Source organism: Ostrea edulis, chromosome 5 (assembly GCF_947568905.1).
Source record: "Ostrea edulis chromosome 5, xbOstEdul1.1, whole genome shotgun sequence".
In the NCBI taxonomy this organism is placed as follows: Eukaryota; Metazoa; Mollusca; class Bivalvia; order Ostreida; family Ostreidae; genus Ostrea; species Ostrea edulis.
The window spans coordinates 5073743-5094205 of NC_079168.1; the positions used below are offsets into that span (position 1 = coordinate 5073743).

A 20463-nucleotide genomic window follows, 5' to 3' on the forward strand; every position below is an offset into this window, starting at 1 on the left:
TTTGGCAAAGGGATTTAAAATATTCATACGTAAACTTCACAGTGTCACAACTATAATGGATGTGTTTTAGCAAAGAAAAGGATGAGCATGGGTGATGAAAGTCCACCACGCAATTTGGGGAGATTGTCACCCGAGTCTGGTATCGTTTTAGAAGGGACAGAATGTACTGTAAATTCAGAAAAAAGCCTGGAGGAGCTAGCGGCCGTGGAATCTGCGAGAAGCAATGGACTTCCACCTAATCAGCTGTACAACTTTAATTTGGCAAATCCAGAAGAAGTCATGACGATGTTAGAAACTGTCAATTTAACAGATGAGGATACGGACGTTCTGTTACAGGAAGCGTATAATATCAATAAAAAACTTAAAGAAGTTTTACGACGGCGAGACGAGGGACAGGTACTAGATGCAGCAGATCAAGCAATACTAAATCAAATGGTTGTGGTTGTACCGGGATCGTCCAAAGAGGGTCGCTCGTCAACAGCAAACGAGGACCAATCAGCGTCTGGCGGCCTGGATATACCGAAGAAGGATCCTTTACCCCCAATAAAAACCGACACTGAACAAAATCCACGAGTGGCGTCTGCAATATATAGTGCGAAATTAAACAGAAGAGCCCCACTGGCGGCCTCGTCTGGTCGTTCCGGCGTGAGAAAGCAGGGCGGGGCTATGTCGGGGGATGTTGTGTGGAAAAGGGATAGGGTTGGGTCTGGGGTATCCCGGACCAGTGTTCAGAAACCAGGATCTTCTATAAAGGTACAACATTTCATTTACCTTCAATATTTGACTGAGGCGTAAAATGACGCGAAACTGTTTTACATGTAACTGGGTTTTCAATGAGTATTTTATTTTATTCTTATCATTTTCGATCAGATAATCTATTCAATGCATATTTCTTTGTTACACATATTAGGGAGATTACATTTTGTAACAGAAATTTCCATGAGTAATAGAATTGTTCAACATGTTAATATATGACAAATCAAAACAAACAATAAATAAATCATTTAGATTACAGCAGACAAATTTTCTTTTGTGTTAACGGATTACTTAAGTATTAAAGTAAATACGCACACATAATAAGTTTAAAAGTTAAACCAGTACGATCTTAAGAACAATCAAGAATTTAAAACCCTCTTCGAGGTCCCATATGTTTACAATAGCTTTTAACAATATGGACATCTGCAATTCTCTGCGTTTATCTTTGTAAACTTGCGACAGTTTGAGTTCAAGATTTTTAAACGATGTAAAGAGCTTACAAGTACATTATATATGTGTGTAGTTATACATATAGTAAAATTACTGATGTTCTCTTATCCCTTTGTGAATGGATCAAGGGGGCAATATAATGTATCTTCTATACGGAATTTGAAGAAAAAAAGGTATTTTTATTATCAAATACCTATGTAAAAAATGACCAAGTATGTTAAAAAGTGCTGTATACAAAAATCACATTTGTACATGTGTGTACTGTTTGATGGCCATGCATGTTGTACACCCAAAAGAGCCTTGATTTGGAATAAATAAATATAGTTGCATATGTACTATAGTGACATATTTAGCACAGAGAGCATGTGTAAAATTGTTTTCATGTATGCAGTTTCACATGTGTTTCTTCATGTGCATGGTAATATTCTCAGCAGTTGTCATTTTCTCATGTCAAGTATTCGATTCACACCTTCATTGGAGGCTTAACATGCAGATATAAACAGCTATAACCATTAAAAAAAAACGAACTTTAATGGGATAAATGTTTTGATACATGCGTTTTCATACTTATACGTGTAACACTAATGTTTACGACTTGTAATACACGGGACAATATATGGATTAAGTTTGATATAAGCTAGCTTGTACATGTATGTACAGTCAAAACTGCCATAGCGACCAACTGTATTAAGCGACTCACTGTCGTACGTGACCATAAAAAGTTCCTCCCCAAGACGTTAAGTACTCTATATATTGTACCTGTATTAAACGACCACCTGTCTGACGCGACCAACGACCATGATTTTTACAACATTTTCGTGTATTTTCACGAAATTTTACCTCTATTTAACGACTGTACATTTTTCGATTACAGCGTGATTACTACTTTCGATTTTGGTTGAGCCGACTATTCTGAGAATTATCGCCCCTAACACTTTCGTTTTATAACGCATTGTTTGGCGGTGATCTTGTTTAGTAGGCCCTCTGAATTGATTATTATACCCAATCTGTTAACATGCAGGGTCGTGTGTGGTAATTAATAAAACCCAAGTTGTTGTTTATTTAACAAAATCAAGGATCAGGGAATCGAGGCCGGTGTATTTGAAAGTGTGAATTTCGACAAATTATAAGAAGTGCCAGATACGCTAGATCGGAAATGAAAATCTACCACTTGTAATACCATTATGTGAAAAAATTGCCCGATTGCGATATAAATCAGGTAAATATTGTGCTTAAGACTGAAATTTTAAACGGAGTATTCACAGTTTTCCTGCACGAGATACTCGAGGTTTCCAGAATAATGACCGGAACTAGCGGCTCACGTCTACATGTCCCGAGTATTTGACACGTCCGAGTTCAAGAAAGTTGTCTGCATTAGTTCAAAGCTTAAAAGATTTGCTGTGCATGTACAATGGATATTGTGATTTAGTTAATGTTTCTCATATTGAATAACATATTTCCAGCATGTATTGTACAAAAAGAGACACAACACTTCATCATTTGCTTTCTTACCACAAGCATTGCATTTTTTAGTTACAGTGTACAAGTAGGCTACACATGAATACTCTTTACAACAAAGTGTTTATAAATTTTAGAAAATTTACATGCAGTTCATAAATGAGATTTAAATCTCATTTAAATGTGTAATATGAAATGCATGTTTATCATTCTTAAACAGATTAAATGTAATTTTTTATGAATAATAAATCATTATACAACACATTGCATTCTAGATTTTTAACTACAGTGTATTATTAATTTTATTTTACAACTATCTAAACCGTACTTGATATTCTTAATGATAAATTCCAAATACATGTAGTCATTTTCTCCATTGTACAAATTATTTGCGAAATTGTATCAATTAACTGCGGAAAATAGGCAACCTGTATTAAGAGACCACCTGTCTTATGTGACCTTTTTTCCATTCTCCGTTGGACGGTCTCTTAATACAGGTTTGACTGTACATGTATTTATTGCAACCTATATATTCGCATATATAGATATAATTTTGAAGTATATTTATACAATGTATTAAACAATTACTTGATTTAATAGATTATCGAGATATAAACATGTTTTTCACAGTCGTTTCACGAGTGATAATGTACTTTATCATTACAATTAAGGTATTGACCCATTTTTGCAGACACTTCCTCGATCAGACGAGGAATGACAATGCGTGGTGTCGTGCCCTATCAACAATTTCGGTATTTGTTTCGCGTGATCCTGCATGCACTGGCATAAACAGTTTTAGTGTGTTTTGTTTCGTCTATGCCAGGTACACATCAATATCGATCCGTTTGGGGCTAATTTCAGTTTTATTGCACCAGTTTTCGTGTTGGGTATGGTACGGGTTGCATTTTCACCTATATACAAGCTTTAGTATTTGTTTTTGCGACATTGAGTGGTCGTGATGAGACCTGGGGTGGTCCGGGTTAGAACGATGTCTACTTTCCTCTATCGATTTGTGAACGATTGATACAGAGGGTAATCGAATAATATATAGATGTAATGAATTACTGTAGATCTGTTGAGAAAGTACTCATAAAATGATTTAAATCTTGTATAGCAAATTATGTACTTATGATTATTTAATTTTCATACTTTCTTCATACTTCTCTTATTCGTATATTAACGCATGTTCAATGGTAAATCACTTTCTCTCCACATTCAGCTGCACATCCTCCCGATCACCTACTATCATGACTCCTTTTAAAATATTTGCAGAAAGGTACATCGGGAGTCCGGCGAGAAAAAGCCCCAGTGCCGATAGAGAAGAGACCCCCTTGGGACGATCGTTACTGACTGTCGTTAAAAAAATAAATAAATTGTTTTTAGTTGTAAATACTGTTTTCAGAGTTAAATTATTCCGTAATTATTGAATGTTTATAATGAATATTATATGTAAATGAATGCAGATGAATGATATATAAAAACTTTCTTCATCCATACATGTAAATATACTCATTTGGGTATTAATTATTTTGGATGATATTTGTTACTTTGTCACCATGATCATCGAATAAATCAATGAGATTCCAAACCAAGGTATATATATATATTGATGTTCGATGTAAATTTCTCCAAGAGATATCGACATAGCATTATTGTAACTCAGTGAAATTGTGTATAATGAAATAAGTTATAATAAAAGATAAATCATTATAAGCAGTTTTTGAATGTCAGTATGACCGAAGTTGCTAGGGCCCCAGCTGGGAGCCATTCAGGTTCTACATTTGCACAAGCAGCAAAAAAAGGAGGGGGCTTTATGCAGTTACTAGTGGAGACACATCCCATGGCCATACGAGTCTACAAAAACGCTTAATGTTAGTCCAACAGTGGCGGTCTATATGGAATATTTACAACACTGGCGGCCTGTATAGATATATTTGCAACACCAGCGGTTCGATCGTGAAATATCTACAACAGCGGAGGTTCATGAACAACAGAGGAGAACTATGAAATATTGATTTACAACAGAGGCGGTTCATGAAATATTACAACAGAGGCGATCTAGGAAATATTGATTTACAACAGCGGCGGTTCATGAAATAAATTTTACAATTTAGCGGCGGTCTATGAAATATTTACAAAAGCGGCAGTCTATGGAATATTTACTAAAGCTACGAAAGGTCCGTGACATATAGAAATGACATATATGCATATTTCGAATCTGCCATACACTGTATGCATTGAAAACGGTCTACTTTTAAACGGAGAATTGATGTATATTAGTGATACATTCTTCAAAGGTTTGGGGCGTGGCTCCACAAAGTATCACTGCGTGTACTGATGAGTTGAACACCATTACATATCAATATTCCAGGAGGGGGGGGGGGGGGGGGGGTCTGGATCGCCTGCAGAATCCATGCTCATAGAATTTATTCAATGTGTAGAAGGAGCGCTGTTAGATTATATAGAGATTGACAGTTTAAAGCATTTTGCCCAGAGAAACGCTTCAATAAAACAAAAAAGGGTGAAGGGGATTCAAGTTTGTTCAAATTATTGGCCATGTCCTCTCTAAAGGGGAAATAATCACAGAAATGGTGTGAGGTCAATTAAAAACTTTCTTCTTAAGAACCACTGGGCCAGAAAAGCTTAAATTTACACGAAAGCTTCCCGACATAGTGGATGTAAAAGTTTGTCAAAATTATTATCCCCCAGGGATAGGGTGGGACCACAATAGGGGATCGACATTTTACGTGCGAATGTATATGGAAACTTTTTAAAAATCTTCTCAAGAACCACTGGGCCATAAGAGAGGAGATTCACAGCTTTCTGATATGAAGTAGATTGAAATTTCAATCTGATTAAAACCAGATTTTCAATCCGCTCCTCTATTGGCCATGTCGCGACATGGCCAATAGAGGAGCGGATTGAAGATCTGGTTTTAATCAGATTGATTGAAGTTTGTTCATATGATGGCCCCCGGGGGTGGGGATGGGCCACAATAGGGAATCAAAGTTTTACATTTTGATAAATAGGAAAATCTTCTTCTCCAGAATCACTGGGTCAGTCAAACTTGGTACAAATTCTCCATGGTTAAAGGGAATTCAAGTTTGTTCAAATGAAGGGTGGCTTCCCCTTCAAAGGGGAGATAATCACAAAATGGCCAAAATAGGGCGAGGTCATTCAAAAGTCTTCTCAAGAACCATTGGGCCAGAAAAGTTGAAGTTTACACGTAAGTTTTAAAAATAAAAGTAAAAATCACAACTGCTGTCAGAACAATGACAGGGCCAATGTCTTCCAGGTGAGCGATGTGGCCCATGCATGGGCCTCTTGTATTTTCTGTCTGTCACACAATCTCGTGAACGCTTCTCCTATACCGCTTATTGGATAGACTTGAAACTTTGTACAATGCTTCATTGCTGTTTTTAGATGTGCATATTGTCGGAACAGGAGGATCCAATTATTTTCTTTCAAGTTATGATAGATCCAAGAGGGTGGAGGGTACATGTTAGTAGTACCGAAATTCTGAACAAGTACTGTAGTTGAAGTCTTTGTTATGAAGAAAAAATGTATATAAATAATTTTTCTACAATACAATAATTATGTTATGTTTTATTGAAGTGTGTCATGTATATGTAAATAAGAAACAGTCGTTAGAAAATGTTTATGTTTTTTAAACATTTTAAATACCATACAAAATTATGTGAAAAAATAATTTTAGAAATGCTTTCAAAATGTTGCAAAATATATTTTAACAATATTTCTGTACAATGACTTAGAATGTTTTTCTATCACATTTGAAGAACATTACTATAAAACATTTCAAAATGTTTTTAAAACGTTTAAAAAACCATACAAAATCACATGATTTAAACATTTTTATTAATGTTTTTGCAACATTTTAAGAAAATGTTTTGATAACATTTGCTGAAACATTTCATTAAAATGTTTTAACAATGTTTAAAAAACCATACAAAATCACATGATTTAAACATTTTCAAAACATTTTTTCGCAACTTTTTGAAAATGTTTTAAAAACATTTTTAAATGTTGTTGTGCTAGCTGTAATTTAACTCATTTTTGGTAACGGTATCATATTTACAAATTCCAAGAATGAGTAAAATTTTAAGATTTGTTATCCTGTGATTTGAGTTCGTGGGTTATAAATAAATTGTAAAATAAATCAATAAGATTAAAAAAAAAAATCACTAAAAACAGACTAGATCTAGGCCTCATTGTGTTCCCGCGTAATATCGTGTTGGCGAGTTATCCCTCGGCATAGGTGGCGCAAGCGTCGGAAGTTACATGGCCGACATTCATCTCTTCCTGTTTTTGGACTAATGCAATGAAAAATAAGGAAAGTAAGTTCTATATGATTGTAATATGTTTCAGTAGTTCATGAGGATATATCATCACAATAAGAATCTTGATTGAGGATGATTATATGAGTAGTTTGGACACATAACACGAGTAGGTAAGCGACAGGCGGGGAGAGCGGACAGATATCAAACTGAACTTAATTGACTGTGAATCCAGGAAGGGAAATTAAAAAAGTAATGAAGTATTTTCTTCTTGAACCAATGTAATTATTGTGGAGTAGTAATTCTGATTTATCGTGTCATTTCTAGTAGCAGTACAATTATACACTATAGCTGACTGCATCACAAAACGCCAAGTGCTAGATGAGCATGCAGAGTAGATCTGTGCATGTTTGAACGCTGTAAAGGTAGACTAAGTGTGATTGCATGTAATGGGTATGCCGACCAACGTCTGTGTAGATGTATATTTGCTGAAAGTCAGTTTTAAAAGTGTTCTAGGGTTCCGTACATGAGGTAGCCCCTTCTGACATTTGTCACGGTTATTTTATTAGTCAAAAATGTGAAGTGTCGTGTTTCATTGATAGATCTAGAGTGTGATGTGTAGTTTCTCTCGATGTGTTTTTTCCCTGTTATATATATATATATATATATATATATATATATATATATACACACACATGTAATAGATTATGCTGATGTGTTGATTATGAACATGATGGATTATAATTACAAATACACAAGGTATGCATGATGCAAAATGTGCATGTATGAATTACACATTAAACAGGATTGAACACTGTTTAGGTATTTAGAGACATTGTGTTTAGTGTTCTCCAGTTAAGTCAAGCATTGCCCATGTTATGCAATGGCTAATTAATGAGTCACTGGTCAGATATTAAACCTCCATTAAGACTATAGACTCCACTTAGTCCATAAAATCTCTACATGCCAAAGGATCTCCCAACATCAGACCCATGGTTGTAAAGAAAATAATTTTGCATCTGGTAGATTTTGAGTACAAACATTGAAACACATAAACATTTAATTACATAGGGCATGAGAGGGAAAGAGAAACCTGTTATGTATTACAAGCACTCCTCTTAATTACATGGGACATGAGAGGGAGAGGGAGACTTGTTATGTACTATTACAAGCACTCCTCTTTGACCATTTGAGATTCCTTGACCAGTGATATAATGATGGCATATGATAGGATATGGCTGGTAATTTTGTATTTGAGTTTCAAACTTTGGGAAAGGCTAGTGGAGTGGGAGTAAATGGGTATACCGGGGTTCAAGAAGTCTTTAGTTATATTATTCCAAAAAATGATTTTATGGTTGCATATGAAATGGTGAATTGTATTTGTGCATCTACTATACTTGTGTGAGAAATGTCTATGTCATTGAGATGCATAATCGACTTCAAGTCGTCGAGATTACAGTAATTGTTGAAGGTCTGTTGTTCATGTATATCTCAAAGTCCGCAGCAACATATAGTATAAATGAATCAACTAACAAGATATTTCACTTAAAACTGAGCATTTGGAATGTGAATATAATGCTCAGTTCATAATTAACCTAGGTCCAAGATGATGGTTATATGTGAAATTATTTATATTAAGATAATGAACAGATATGCTGGAATCAAATAGCAAAATCACCTCCAAGTAATTCATAGTGACTTGCCCCTGTTTCAAGAAGATTGATCCCGATATTTTTCATTGTGACATTTGCTTAAATTCTGTGTGACCCTATACAGTTAATTTGTAAATAGGCGTTTGGAAATATATTAACTTTCACTTATGGAGACATTTCAAGAATGGCCTGCTTGTAGGTTAATAGGTGGACTGCCAGTGAGAATTCTGAGAAAAATTGAATAGTGCTTACTACTCATTATGACATTGTGCATGATTTTTGAGCAGATCTAAGATTTCAAACAGTTATAAAATACATCTGGGGGAATAAATAAATTGTGACTACTTGATATTGGAAATTAATGGCTATGGACTGATTTCCATCAGTCATCTGGGAATAAAAAACTGCTTTTATAATAGTTGATATTAACAGTTATGGTAACCTTTTTTTTTATGCCTACATCTACTGTAACGAATGATATCATTAAAACTGATTTTACTTAACGTAGTGTTTCGTCTGTTTATAATATGAAGACTTTTGAGTATAGTTCAATCACTACATTATATACAACTGTAGGTCTGAGTTGGCATGTTTTGAGGAAATCTGTACATACGCATACTAGGTGACTGGTCAGTAGGTGTGTACTGTACATAGCTTCTGTGTGGCACAAAAAGGTAGCCAGTTTAAAGGCTTCTGAGTGACACACAAAGGTAGCCAGTCTGAAGGCTTCTGAGTGACACACAAAGGTAGCCAGTCTGAAGGGTTTTGAGTGACACACAAAGGTAGCCGGTCTGAAGGTTTCTAATTGACACACAAAGGTAGTCAGTCTGAAGGCTTCTGTGTGACACAAAAAGGTAGCCAATCTGAAGGGTTCTGAGTGACACACAAAGGTAGCCGGTCTGAAGGCTTCTGTGTGACACACTGACAGAAAGGTATCCAGTCTGTAGGTTTCTGAGTGACACACAAAGGTAGCTGGTCTGAAGGGTTTTGAGTGACACACAAAGGTAGCCGGTCTGAAGGGTTCTGATTGACACATAAAGGTAGCCAGTCTGAAGGGTTTTGAGTGACACACAAAGGTAACCGGTCTGAAGGTTTCTGATTGACACACAAAGGTAGCCGGTCTGAAGGTTTCTGGAGTGACGCACAAAGGTAGCCGGTCTGAAAGTTTCTGATTGACACTCAAAGGTAGCCGGTCTGAAGGGTTCTGGAGTGACACACAAAGGTACCCGGTCTGAAGGTTTCTGATTGACAGACAAAGGTAGCCGGTCTGAAGGGCTGTCACATTGTCCGTGTTCATGAATGATACACTAAAGCAAATTCTTAAAGTCAAAGAATGGGTAAAATTTTTGAGGTCACATATTTTTATATCATATGCTATTAAGTTGCAAATTTTATTCGTAGAATAAAGAAATTTGGTGTCTGAATACGACCAGTAAAATATTTTGTATACAGTGTTTGCAACATGAGTGCACTGTTCATGTATGTACCATAATAACAATGTTATTCTAAACAAGGAAGTATTTTAGTGACTGAACTGTCGGGGATGGCCATGGGAGTTTACATTTTCTACCTGCATGGTAATAAAGGAACTTCCTGGTGAACTTGAACTTCTTGATACTTGAACGGATCTTCATGGGGGTTTCTTTCTGAAGGAATCGTTGAATGGAATTGATAAAATTTCCACAGTAATAATTCCTTTGTAGTACATATCATATGGCATCACTGTACACATTATAAAATTACTACAGTACTTACAAGATATGCACAATGCTGTTGTAAATCAAGCTGAAGCCTCAAGTGTGTAGTCACGATAAAGAAAATTAAAATAGAACTGTACTGTTCATGTCTGTACTGCCAGACGAAACAAAGCACTGGAGTTGGGTGAGTGGATTTAGATCATTCTAACTGAAGAAACTTATCTAGGTGTTTATTTTATTGTATATTGGTGAAACTTCTTGTCTATTGTGTATCTAGGTATTTGTTTTATTGTGTTTTCTAGGACACTCTTCCTATATCCATTATGTATCTTAAGTGTTTATTTTATTGTTTTCCTGGAAATTGCTACCTATTGTATTTGTATATCTAAAAGTATTTATTATGTTTGTCTGTAGACATTCGTTCAAAAGATAACTTTAACACCAATTTCATTGAAACTTTATTCTATATGAATAATGAAGTTGTCCACCTGCTATTTTATTGAGATATTTTAATATTTAAGGAAGTTATGGATATATATTTTTTTCATTATGAGGAGGTGTTGTCAGTTTCTAGAGTATATTCTAAAAAGCAGTGAGCAGATTTGGTTCAAACTAAAGCGTATAATAGATTATGTATATATAACAAAGTTGTGTCCTTTTCATTTTTATTGAGATTCATTAACATTCAAGGAAATTATGGATATTATCATTTTACGGGTGTTTTTTTTCAACTTCATTGATTTAGTAATTTTCTTTTATATTTTAATGTAATGATCTGTTTTTTCACAGAGACTACTGCATTAGTTTAGGAGAGGGTATAATGGAATCATCAGTCCATTTGTCAGTCTGTGGATGATTTTGTTAATAAAAGATGTGTCGTTTTCTGTCTCATGTATGCCGAATATTAGTTATTCATATGATATTATTCAGAAATGATATTAAGCATATATATCATCAATATTCTGAGTAACACACTACTGCAGAATATACAGTCTTGCTGAATTTACATTTATTGCTCTGAACAATCTTCATGTCAAAAGAATGTGTTTATTTTTTAATGAGCACAAATTCACCATTTTCCACCATCCATTGTGCCCTACGGGGTGGGGATGGGGGTATGGGTCCCATTTATAGGACAGTTCTAGTTTCATTGTGTATTGCAGAAACTTTCCTATCTATTGTCTATATCTAGATGTTTATTTCATTGTATTTTCCTGAAAATTTTCTATCTATTATGTATCTTAAGTGTTTGTTTCATTCTGTTTTCCTGTAACTTCCAGTCTATTGTATATATATCTAAATGTTTCTTTCTTTGTGTATTGCCGGAATAGAACTAATAGCAATATCTCAGATGCAGATCAATGAGTGTTTATAATTGCTGATGTTTTGTGTATTGTAGGTTGTGAATGGAATGTATCATAAAGCAGTGATTATTGCATGACAATGCCCATGGATAATACTGTAAGTTGTACAGCCCATTATTCATTTATTTACCTTTAATATTTATTTTTGTTGTAGTAGATTTAATTTCATTATATTGTGCAAATATAATTCAAAGAAATCTACTTACACTCCTAAAGCATATTAAGGCATTTGGTTTCAATATATTCTGTGTAAAAGTTGCATTCACTGCTACTCTGAAAGTGAAAGTGGGACAAGATCTATCTACAGCCAGTGAGGAAGATAATAAAAATTATGAAATACAGCATATTTATAAATATGTAAATGTAGGAAATACAAAATACTAAGGAAGGAAATGTATTACGAAAACAAAAACAAAGTCATATTTGCAAGTGATATCCTAGATGTGGTTGTTGTATATTGTTGGTAACCCACAAGTATCTCTTGCCAATCAAAACATATAGTTTGGACACACCTTCAAGCAAATTGTTTGGCGTGCCCCAGTGGAGATGACTAGTTAACTGACGATGTTGTCGTTAAGAAATTGACGTTCAATATACCACCAGAGGGCGTAGTACATTAGAGAATATGACAGAAAGGATAACTCTTGGTTGAACATCTATGTATTGATTGATTGATATTGTTTAACATCTCTTTCGAGAATCTTTTACCCATATGGAGATATCACCTTTGCCGGTGAAGGGCTGCAAAATTTAGGCATATGCTCGGTGCTTACGGCCATTGAGGGAGGGATCTTTATCGTGACATGGGACCTCAGTTTTAGCAGTCTCATCCGAAGGACCACCCCATTAAGTCACCTCGTACGACAAGCAAGGGTTACTGAGGATCTATTTTAACCCGGATCCCCACGGGACGATCTAAGTATTGAAAACAAAACAAAATAACTGTAGATTATAAGGTTACTGCAAACTTTTATGTTATTTTAGAAATTTCAATTATATATACCTCAGATTTTTAGTTAAATGTGATATTTTGACACAAACAGTCAGACTACCTTGACACAAAATAATCTAGACCGGAGCAAGCTTTTACTAGTCCAAGTAGTTTGGAAGTGCCTTAGTGTTCCCTGTATTTAAATATTTTTCAGATTTGCACCCATATTTCATTCAAAATTTGACATACACAAGTAAAAGTCAAATATTCATTTTCATTTTGGCTTTAGAAGTCGAACAAGAAGTCCTCAGGAAATCAATTTTAAAAGCCGTCGTTTAAAGTGCATATATGAAAAGAGGGGGCATATTGTTTTGCACCTGTCGGTCGGTGGGTCTGTCTGTCGGTCGGTTGGTCTGTAGACCATGTGTTGTCCGCTCAATATCTTGAGAACCATTCACTTGATGATAATGATATTTCATATGTGGGTTAGTTATGAGTAGAAGAGGATCCCTATTGTTTTTCAGGTCAAAAGGTCAATCTACTCTGGACATAAGAATATAATGTCCGCTCAATATCTTGAGAACCCTTTGCTTGAAAAACATCAAACATGGCACACTGGTACATCCTAAGGAGTAGATGACCCCTATTGATTTTGAGGTCATATGGTCAAAGGTCAAGGGTCAAACTGGGCATAGGAATATACTGACCATTCAATGTCAAGAGAACCCTTTGCTTGACAGACATCAAACTTGGTACGCCAGTACATCTTCAGAAGAAGATGACCCCCATTGATTTTGAGGTCACATGGTCAAAGGTCAAGGGTCAAACTGGACATAGGAATATACTGTCCGTTAAATATCTTGAGAACCCTTTGCTTGACAGACATCAAACTTGATACACTGGTACATCTTCAAGTGAAGATGACATCTATTGATTTTGAGGTCACATGGTCAAAGGTCAAGGGTCAAACTTGATATGGGAATATACTGTCTGCTCAGTATCTTGAGAACCCTTTTCTTGACAGACATCAAACTTGGTACACTGATATGACTTCAGGAGAAGACGACCACTATTGATTTTGAGGTCACATGGTCAAAGGTCAAGGGTCACACTAGACAGGAATATACTGTCCGTTCAATATTTTGAGAACCCTTCGCTTGACAGACATCAAACTTGGTACACTGGTACATCTTCAGGAGAAAATTACCCCTATTTATTTTGAGGTCACATGTTTAAAGGTCAAGGGTCAAACTGGACATAGGAATATACTGTCCGTTCAATATCTTGAGAACCCTTTGCTTGACAGACATCAAACGTGGTACACTGGTACGTCTTCAGGAGAAGACAACCCCTATTGATTTTCAGATCACATGATCAAAGGTCAAGGGTCAAACTGGACATTGGAATATACTGTCTGCTCCATATCTTGAGAACCCTTTGCTTGACAGACATTAAACTTGGTACATTGGTACATCTTCAGGAGAAGATGACACCTATTGATTTTGAGAACGTGTGGTCAAAGGTCAAGGGTTAAACTGTACATAGGAATATACTGTCCGCTCAATATCTTGAGAACCCTTTGCTTGACAGACATCAAACTTGGTACACTGGTACATCTTCAGGAGTTGATGACCCCTATTGATTTTTAGGTCACATGGTCAATCCACTCTTGACATAGGAAGATATTGTCTGCTCAATATTTTGAATTGATGATACTACTCTCAATTAAATGATGTGTGTGTGTATAACCCTTTTCAATTTTGCACCATGGGGGGCATATGTGTTTTACAAACATCTCTTGTTCTTATTGAATTAGATAACCATCATACACTAAATACAATCATACACATTCTGACTTCACAGTCATTAATGACCTTGAACACCATGCAGAGGTCAAAATTTGTGGCATTTCACCTACAGCTGGTCTCTGTATGAGTGAAAATTCCCCAAATGTAATATATAAAAACAACAAAAATTTCGTTCAACAGTCATGAATTCAATTGATATTTTGGCTAGAATGGCCAGATATCTTCAGTTTTATTTGATTTTACCATAATGGTTGGTTTATTATTTCAAATCATCAATACAACTTAGTAAATAAACAAAGCTACAGTAGTTATTACCAGTATAAGAGAAGTCATGTAGAATATGTTATGGGAGGTTTAATATTTGAGAATTTAGAAAGTTTAGGGATGGGGTTGAGAGTTATATTAATAAGGGTACTAGGTTGCTAAGTAAGATGAATAAGGTAAATAAGGACTTTATCATGGTACAATATATAATGATAAAGTGCTGAATTTACAATTCAAATTTTGTTCAAAAGCAGAATCAAGAGACATGGCCAAAGGGTACCCAGGTTGTGGCTAATTATAACTTTGATGGATCTTCACCCGATGATTTACCATTCAGGAAAGGAGACGTTATAACCATTATACAATCCACAAAGGTAAGTTCGATTTATTCCAAGTTGTTCAGATGTTTTAAAACTCTTTACACATGTTGGACTTCATTACTGTGCAAGTAATAAAATGTAATTGTTGGTGGCAGACTAACACCTGATGGTGCTATAAAGTCAGTAGGTAGTAAAATATTTTTTTGGGGGGTTTGAGATTGAGGGTTAGTCCAAATAATTTGACCCTAAACATAAATCAGGGAAAAAAAAAAAAAGAGTAAATATGTTGTTATCTTTGCATTTTTGAAATTTTATTTGTTTATAATTTTATTCAGGTAACAGAAAAGACTGAGAAGAGATAAAATTTTTAAAGCACCCAGATGATTTGATTTGACTTTGCATATACTTTTTGAATATACATGTTCAAAAAATGTCACATTGATACATGGAAAAAAAAATTGGGTAGATAAAAGATCAATAAAATATATTCAGATCATAGAGATTTTAGTGAGCCAGCTATGCCAAACAAATAAAATTTCATTTTTGCCTAGTAGTAGAATGCTCCAGCCAATTACATTCTGTAAAGGAGGAGATATATGCTTGGGTTTTATTTTTGCTATATTCGCGATTATATTAATGATAGCAAAAATAAAACCATCGCAAAATGCTGTTCAAAGTATTTGGGGGTATGAGGTCATCTAAACGGGGTTTATCCACGAAATTTAAGCCATTGTGAAATATTCAATGATGAAAATCGTGAAATTTTAGCCCGGCAAAATTAAAAAGCTCTTTACAGTATATGCAGTAATGCTTATGCTACTTCTGTACTGCTATAGAATGTGACATCCTCCCATTACGTGTTCCCTCTTATTGAAGGCACTGTAGATACACGTGTTCAGCAGAGATAGAATGTGACATCCTCCCATTATGTGTCCCCTCTTATTGAAGGCACTGTAGATACACGTGTTCAGCAGAGACAGAATGTGACATCCTCCCATTATGTGTCCCCTCTTATTGAAGGCACTGTAGATACACGTGTTCAGCAGAGACAGAATGTGACATCCTCCCATTATGTGTCCCCTCTTATTGAAGGCACTGTAGATACACGTGTTCAGCAGAGACAGAATGTGACATCCTCCCATTATGTGTCCCAGGAATGATGGTTAAGATTGGATAGGTCGATGTGAAGTCCTTTAGTGTATACTAATTAAGATAGAATATGACTATAATAATGTTATTGAAATACCTAACCTATTTCTAATCAGGGTTTTGTGAGGATGAGTCTAGGACTCGATGGGGGTGGGAGGAGGGGTTCGAGTCCCCAACAAATTTTGAGTTGTAAGGAATGCAAGCCGACCAGAAATTTATTATTAATTAGTCTTTCATCGCAGAAATTGCAATGTGCAGATTATTAAACCCTACAATAGGTAAACCACACTTTGCTGTATTTGATAGGGCTGAAACAATTCACCGAAATATCGATACTGTTCAATATAAACGCTCGATTCAATGTTTGATTCATGGCCTCGATGTTCGGTTCGATATGTTTAATACAAACGGGTTCAGTAAAATACATCAGGCTCGGCCTGTACTTATTATTTTTACCTGCACGAGGGACAAAATGGCGTTGAATAAAGTTTAGAATGTTGTTTGCCTTGAGGTTGATGAAAATAATAATGAACTTTATTAGTTTAAACTACAGAGCCAACAGGTGTCTTACTGTTTGGCAGTTTGGAAATATTTTGCTTTTGAAATTAAGATTTTGATTCTTGGTAATTAATTTTTTCTTCAATGTTATTATTGGTTTCTTCTGTAAATTGTATCGTATTGAAAATATTGAATCATGGCATAAGTATTGCAATATGTATCGTATCGTGAAGGGGACGTATCGTTTCAGCCCTAGTATTTGACGTTTGGTACTCTTTGGTGCATACTAGTGTTGAAACATTTGTTGCTGACGATGGAAAAATTGTCATTAAAGGTTGCACGTCACAGACTATTGATAGCGAAGCATGCGCTAGATTGTCTTTGAAACACTTAATCTCATTAAGTTTATTCACCGAGTTACTTTTAAAGGGAAGTCACTCTTATGATAAAACTAAATGGGAATTCAATATGATGTAAAGTGTAGAATGAACTTGTAATTTGTATCCTTTCCCAGGGGGCGCCAGATCTCGGGTTTAGATTTAGGAAGAGGAGGGTGTATTGTATCCTCTCCCAGGGGGTGCCAGATCTCGGGTCTTGATTTGGGAAGAAAAGTAATAAAAACTTCATGATGATGGACATTGTTAGACTTGGCTAGCAATCATATGCAAAGCAAACAAAAGTAAAACTAAGAACACCCTGTTAAAGTCTTACAATGATCATAATGATCAATATTCATTGGAATAAAATTGTTTTAAAACTAAAATACCAAGTAATGAAATACATTGTGTAATGGTAATGTATATCGTCTTACTCGCCCGGTAGTTAGTAAGGTTACTGTCAGTCGATATCAGACTCGTCCGGAATGATTAGACGATATCAGACTCATCTGGAATAATTAGTTATTACAGTCACTGTCAGTCGATATCAGACTCGTCCGGAATGATTAGTTATTACGGTCACTGTCAGGCGATATCAGACTCGTCCGGAATGATTAGTTAGTACGGTCACTGTCAGTCGATATCAGACTCGTCCGGAATGATTAGTTAGTACGGTCACTGTTAGGCGATATCAAACTCGCCCAGAATGATTAGTTATTATTACGGTCATTGTCAGTCAAAATCAGACTTGTCCGGAATGACTAGTTATTACAGTCATTGTCAGTCAATATCAGATTCGCCCGGAATGATTAGTCAATATCAGACTCATCCGGAATGATTAGTCCATATCAGACTTATCCGGAATGATTACAGTTAGTACGGTTACTGTCAGGCGATATCAGACTCGTCCGGAATGATTAGTTAGTACGGTTTCTGTCAGTCGATATCAGACTCTTCCGGAATGATTAGTTAGTACGGTCACTGTCAGGCAATATCAGACTCGTCCGGAATGATTAGTTAATATCAGACTCGTCCCGAATGAATAGTTAGTACGGTTACTGTCAGGTGATATCAAACTCGTCCAGAATGATTAGTCGATATCAGACTCGTCCGGAATGATTAGTTAGTACGGTTACTGTCAGGCGATATCAGACTCGTCCGGAATGATTAGTACGGTCACTGTCAGGCGATATCAGACTCGTCCGGAATGATTAGTATGGTTACTGTCAGTTGATATCAGATTCATCTGTATGCTTTACAAATCTTCAGTTTCATTTGGATAAGCATCCTGCACATGAAATTAATGTTGAATCCAGTGTGCATCAATTGTAAACAAAGGAAAACTTAGTAACTTACAAGTAATGGGTCGAGTACATCCGTTGCAAACGGTGGCCAACAAAAGGAAAATTCAGTAATTAACAAGTAACTTTGTTATTTGCAGAAGGAAGAAACAGATATCAAAACTTTATTTTTTATTCATCTGTAAAAGGAAAATGTCTGATTGAAAAGTTAAAAACTAATTAAATAAATGGACACAATTTACAATTTTGTCACAAGTTTTCGATTTGTTTTCAATCAATCAAATAGTTTGCTTCCAATTTGGATTATTGATAGTGATATTTATCTGATTTTATAACACTAATATGTACACAAGTGCTGGTTTATCAGACTATGTTGTCGCCATGGTCACGGCCATTTTGATATTGCTACTATATGTTCAGCATCAGAAAAGTATCACTAAATAAAGATGATGTAAATTAAACAAAAAGGAAATTATTGAATGAATGGAGTCCTTGTAGCCTTCATAGAATTTGAATTAAGTCTTGATTTCTTTTGTTTTATAGGATCCTAATTGGTATAAAGGTAAAAATGACCATGGTAAAGAAGGAATGGTACCAGCGACGTATGTACAGAAAAGGAGAGAGGTCCATTTACAGGCCATGCCGTAAGTATCCCCTCACTGTAGACCAGTAACCATGGTAACAGATCTGTTAGTGTCTCAAGTATAATGTTACACAAATCCACACAGGTTGAAGTCTCATTAAATATATAAAGGTTTGGTGAAAAAAATTCTGAAGTTTTGAGAAATTACTAAGATATAGAAGTAGAAATGATTTTAACTGTGAAGAGTTCAAGGACTGATCAGGCCCCTAGACCATAAACTGAGTTTTATCTTAAGATCAGGCCCCTAGACCATAAACTGAGTTTTATCTTAAGATTCATCTAGCACAGATGTTTAAAAAAAAAACTTCAGGTTTATAAAAAAAATCAAAGGCAAACATTTAATGAAAATTTTATTTGTTTATGAAAATTATTTCAAAAGTTAGCTGGATTTGAAATTTAGACTAATATGAATATTTTCTGTTTATGGTCTTGAGGCCAGAAGTATGTATGAAGAATATTCTCATAATAGCAAAGGACTAGATTTATAGATGTAGTGTCATCTAATTTGGTCCATGTTGCAACTGTAATTTAAAACTATATAGATGATTAAACTGGTAGAAAATTATTTTTGAATCCGTAAAATATACAAAACTAACCATTTTAGTTTTAGCATTGTATGATGGATTTACATTGTGTGACATTACAGACAGCAATCATATGCCAAAAGAGGAATCATATTACGAAAAATATACTTTTTATGCCCCCGAGATCGAAGATCAGGGGGCATATTGTTTTTGTCCTGTCTGTCATTCTGTAATTCTGTCATTCTGTCTGAAACTTTAACCTTGCTAATAACTTTTGAACAGTAAGTGATAGAGCTTTGATATTTCACATGAGTATTCCTTGTGACTAGACCTTTCCGTGGGTACCAACATTTTTGACCCCGTGACCTTAACCTTGAAGTTTGACCTACTTTTTGAAAACTTTAACCTTGCTAATAACTTTTGAACAATAAGAGATAGAGCTTTGATATTTCACATGAGTATTCCTTGTGACAAGGTCTTTCCGTGGATACCAACATTTTTGACCCTGTGACCTTGACCTTGGAGTTTGACCTACTTTTTGAAAACATAAACCTTGCAAATAACTTTTGAACAGTAAGAGATAGAGCTTTGATATTTCACATGAGTATTCCTTGTTATAAGACTTTTCCGTTGGTATTGAACCTTTTGACCTTGACATTTGACCTACTTTTAATTTTTGTTTTACATTGGTCATAACTTCTAAATGGTAAATATTAGGGCTTTCATATTGTACATGAGCATTTCTCTTGACAAGATCTTTCTACTGGTACCAAGATATTTGCCCTTGTGACCTTGGCCATCTTCGGAATTGGCCATTATCGGGGGCATTTGTGTTTCACAAACACATCTTGTTTGTTTTAATTTCTGACTATTTCAACATGGAATTGACTAAATTTCAGAGAAATTGAAGAATGTTTGGTTTTCAGGGCCAGAAATGGCTGTCATAGAACCTAGTCCTTTAACGTTCAGACTATTG

At 35.3% G+C, this 20463-nt stretch overlaps 2 protein-coding genes across 14 annotated transcripts in view; both read left to right on the forward strand.

Annotated features, from left to right (window-relative positions):
* Positions 1-81: 81 nt before the first annotated feature.
* On the forward strand, positions 82-4374 carry LOC125652707 (uncharacterized). 3 transcript variants are annotated; one of them, XM_048882070.2, is made up of 3 exons: positions 82-753; positions 3356-3416; positions 3937-4054. In XM_048882070.2, the coding sequence occupies exons 1-2, from the start codon at positions 82-84 to the stop codon at positions 3380-3382; spliced, it is 699 nt and encodes a 232-aa protein (XP_048738027.1). In that variant the 3' UTR covers positions 3383-3416; positions 3937-4054. The 3 variants fall into 3 exon arrangements, with proteins under 3 accessions (XP_048738027.1, XP_048738025.1, XP_048738026.1); XM_048882068.2 differs by lacking the exon at positions 3356-3416 and having other exon boundaries at positions 3937-4374; XM_048882069.2 differs by lacking the exon at positions 3356-3416 and having other exon boundaries at positions 3884-4054.
* Positions 4375-6905: 2531 nt separating this feature from the next.
* Positions 6906-20463, forward strand: part of LOC125649275 (tyrosine-protein kinase CSK-like) — a 40058-nt gene continuing 26500 nt past the window's right edge. For 2 of the 11 annotated variants that reach the window (XM_056167092.1, XM_048876697.2), the window contains exons 1-4: positions 10394-10492; positions 11708-11769; positions 14930-15049; positions 18864-18964. In XM_056167092.1, the coding sequence (XP_056023067.1) occupies positions 11746-11769; positions 14930-15049; positions 18864-18964 (245 nt within the window). In that variant the 5' untranslated portion in view covers positions 10394-10492; positions 11708-11745. Of the gene's footprint in view, positions 7212-10393; positions 10493-11707; positions 11770-14926; positions 15050-18863; positions 18965-20463 lie in introns of those variants that run through there. The other 9 variants (XM_048876694.2, XM_056167091.1, XM_048876692.2 and 6 more) reach the window with 9 other exon arrangements.